We start from the raw sequence: 3,974 nt of genomic DNA, 5'->3' as shown, positions 1-3,974 counted from the left end.
TATATATATATATGTATATATATATATATATATATATATATATATATATATATATATATATATGTATATATATATATATATATATATATATATATATATATATATATGTATATATATATATATATATATATATATATATATATATATATATATATATATATATATATATGTATATATATATATATATATATATATATATATATATATATATATATATATATATATTTACGTTGTATTGGGTGATTTATGATATGAATTTTGGTAGGAAGACTTAACTTTTAGTGCCAGTGGTCAATTCAACAAACCCTCAGCTGTAGCAAAATATTTCAAGATCACACAAATCTTAGCTTGCTGATATTTATTGGAAAGTTCTTATCAAGACTTTTTCAATTAATACAAACTTTCTTTAGTTTAGCTGATTTTAAAAGTTCCTCTTTTTCCAATTTTGACAAAGTTATCAATGGCAGTGAAAGGGTTAATGTAGATGGAGGTCAAGAAACAATCTTATATGAAAAATAGATATAGAATTTATTAAATGCAAATTCTTCTTTATCTAAAATTTGATTATTTTATGGACATTATTAAGCTCCTTTGATTCATTGTAGAATTTAAATTTTTCTTCATGAGTTTTTTAACAACGGATCAAGTAAAGATAAGCACCCCCATAACTGACTAGTATAGAAAAGCACCCCCGAATTTGTGCAAGTAAAGAATAGCACTCCCATATTTGAGCAAGTAAAGATAAGCACTCCCTGGTCTTGAATAAAAGCAAGTAAAGATAAGCACTCCCATATTTGAGCATGTAAAGATAAGCACATTATTATAATTATGGTTTAAACTTTAAACACAATAAATTATTTTGAAATTTTATTGATATATGAAATATAAAATGAAATATACAACACTGAAATAAGATGTCGAGTCCAGAAATCAAAAATACTTGTAAAAATTTAATTAAAATAATACTGTCTTGCTATAGTTTCACAAAATCTATGAAACTTGTCGTTCTTGTTACGTTCGCTCCACATGAATTCATGCAAATAAGAGTTCAAAAATTCTCGTTTACATCCTATCATCCGTTTTATTCTTATTTTGTGTTTGTTCCAGTAGCTCTCTACTGCTTGTGTATGAACGCCTGTAGTCCTGTCAACAAAATTCACGGAGTGGTTAACTGTATGATGCGTATATCCAAGGTCCCTTTCAATGTTCCTGTATGCTTTCCATTGATCACTGTGAATAATTGTTCCAGGCATAACTACTTTCCTAATTATCGGCAACAGTGTTTCGGCATTGCGCGAATCAACAATCTCCATATAACCCAGGGATGGTGATGAAGTAGGATCTACTATTCCAAATACCCATAGTGGATTCTGGGGAGAACGTCCTCTATGGTGCTTTGGTTTATGGCTAAAACAAGATTCATCAATTTGTACCGTTGTGCCTGGTCCACCAAGCTTCATAGGGTTCCTTTCAAAATGTTTCAAGCAAATTTCACGAAAAAAGCTGAACATGTCAATAACTGTCACTTTTGAAACATTCAATAACTGTACGGTCTGCAAAACACTCAGTTCCTGACACCAGTAGAAGATTCCTTCAATCCACTTTTGTAAAGAAAGCTTTGAGCGATAAAAAAACGAATCTTTGCGAATTGATTCGTAGTGCTTATATTTACTGCATTCCTTAACTTGGCACTTCCAGACATATTTGTCTTGTATTGAAGAACGTTTTGTCCACTTCATTAAAATGCTACAATGAGGGCATTTTAGTTCAGCTCTCAAAAGTTTCTGCTGCTTCATCCAGTTAATTGCAGGAGTCGGGTCCTCAACCAACAGTGGCTTAAGAATTTCTTCATACAGAGAACGGTCCATGTTAAGGGTTTCTCTCAAGACTTTATACGACTTTCTGAGGTATATCATGCTAAAAAGTAAAATCTATCCGAACAGCAAAAATTATATACTCAAATAAGAAGAGAAAACAACTCGTTAATGTAACTATTTAAACTATTCAGAAGAGAAAACAACCTGTCAGAACATAAATAATCTATCAGAACAGCCAAAATGATATCCTCAAATAAGAAGAGAAAACAACTCGTTAACGCAACTATTTGAACTATTCAAAAGAGAAAACAACCTGTCAAAACAAATTAAATAATTTTGAGCAAGTAAAGAAAAGCACTCCCGAAATTGTGCAAGTAAAGGAAAGCACTCCCATATTTAAGCAAGTAAAGATAAGCACTCCCTGGGCCATGCAGGGGTGCTTATCTTTACTTGATCCCATATGGATATATATATATATATATATATATATATATATATATATATATATATATATATATATATATATATATATATATATATATATATATAAATGTATAATATATATATGTATATATATATGAATATATGATATATTATAGCCACGAAAGGAAAAATGAAAAAGACTTGATTGGAGTTAGTACTTTCATCCACTCAGGACATTATCAAACTCAGCAATGAGAATACATATACAAAGACATCGTATTTATGCAGGAGAAGGGGATCCAACGGCTGTCAGTTTCTTAATAATTCCGGAGAAGTCAGATTTTAGATAAAAGGATAATACTGGATTAACGGAAAACAGACCTGGGATTAGATGCAAATTTCTACCTTGAGTACAGGAGATTAAAAAGGATTCAACAATATTCCTTTGGAAATAGTCGTTTACATGGATTACTTTTTCCGCCTTTGACCAACCAATTCTGTGACTTGACCCTAACCAGTGGGAGGCCAAGGCATTATTAAGAGAACCCCTGGAGACGGCCACCTGATGCTGTTTTAATCTGACTGGTATACTTTTGGATGTTTGACCTACATAAAATAGGTTACACTCTGAACAATGAATGCTATATATTACATTATTATCGTTTCCAGAACTCTTCTTAATTAACATGTTTTTTAATGTACAATTATATTTAAACATTACAGCAATGTCTAGTTTTTTTCAAAAGTGGTATAACATCTAAAAAACAAACCTGAAATGGCAAACAAAGCATATTATTAATTGTTTCCTTCCTCTCTAATTGGACACTAAAATGTTTTCTTAGCCTTATTCTTACATTTTTTCTAAGAAATATTTGGGATAACAAAGATCTGTTGCAATTTTTTCTATGTTAGTGAACTCGTCCTCAATGTAATCTGGGCTACAAATTCTCAATGCCCTAAGGTACATGGAGGAAAAACTGAATGCTTTATATTTTGAGTTTGATAATGTCCTGAGTGGATGAAAGTACTAACTCCAATCAAGTCTTTTTAATTTTTCCTTTCGTGGCTATAATACATTTTATATTCATCATGTGTCAGCTTTCGTGATTTCTACACATATGAATATATATACATATATATATATATATATATATATATATATATATATATATATATATATATATATATATATATATATGTATATATACAAATGTATGATATATATATGTATATATATGAATACACACACACACACACACACACACATATATATATATATATATATATATATATATATATATATATATATATATATATATATATATATATGTATATATATATAAATGTATATATATGCATGTATATATATATATATATATATATATATATATATATATATATATATATATATTTATATACGCATATATAATCATTGATGATTACTTCTGGCAATTATTTCGGTACTTGAAAATGTACTTAGATATTCTTTTTGAAGGGAATAGCGAAACAATACATCAAAGAGAAGGAGGAAATGAAGCGAAGAAAAAGGGAAATTAATATTATCTGAACAGTAATCATTGTACACATCTCAGAAATACAGTAGTCTCTCTCTCTCTCTCTCTCTCTCTCTCTCTCTCTCTCTCTCTCTCTCTCTCTCTCTCTCTCTCTCTCTCTTTAATTTTGCCATAAGGAAATAAAATTCTGACACTGAATAATTGAACACAATATTCTTGG

At 29.2% G+C, this 3,974-nt stretch overlaps 1 protein-coding gene across 1 annotated transcript; it reads right to left on the bottom strand.

Moving 5' to 3' along the window:
- Positions 1 to 950: 950 nt before the first annotated feature.
- On the bottom strand, positions 951 to 1,916 carry LOC137648302 (uncharacterized). Its single transcript, XM_068381231.1, has one exon. It carries the CDS (start codon positions 1,914 to 1,916, stop codon positions 951 to 953), a length of 966 nt encoding a protein of 321 aa, XP_068237332.1.
- Positions 1,917 to 3,974: the final 2,058 nt, after the last annotated feature.

This window comes from Palaemon carinicauda, chromosome 10, assembly GCF_036898095.1.
Source record: "Palaemon carinicauda isolate YSFRI2023 chromosome 10, ASM3689809v2, whole genome shotgun sequence".
Taxonomy (NCBI): Eukaryota; Metazoa; Arthropoda; class Malacostraca; order Decapoda; family Palaemonidae; genus Palaemon; species Palaemon carinicauda.
The sequence above is the reverse complement of the archived record's forward strand: the minus strand, read 5'-3'. Positions and strand labels throughout refer to the sequence as shown.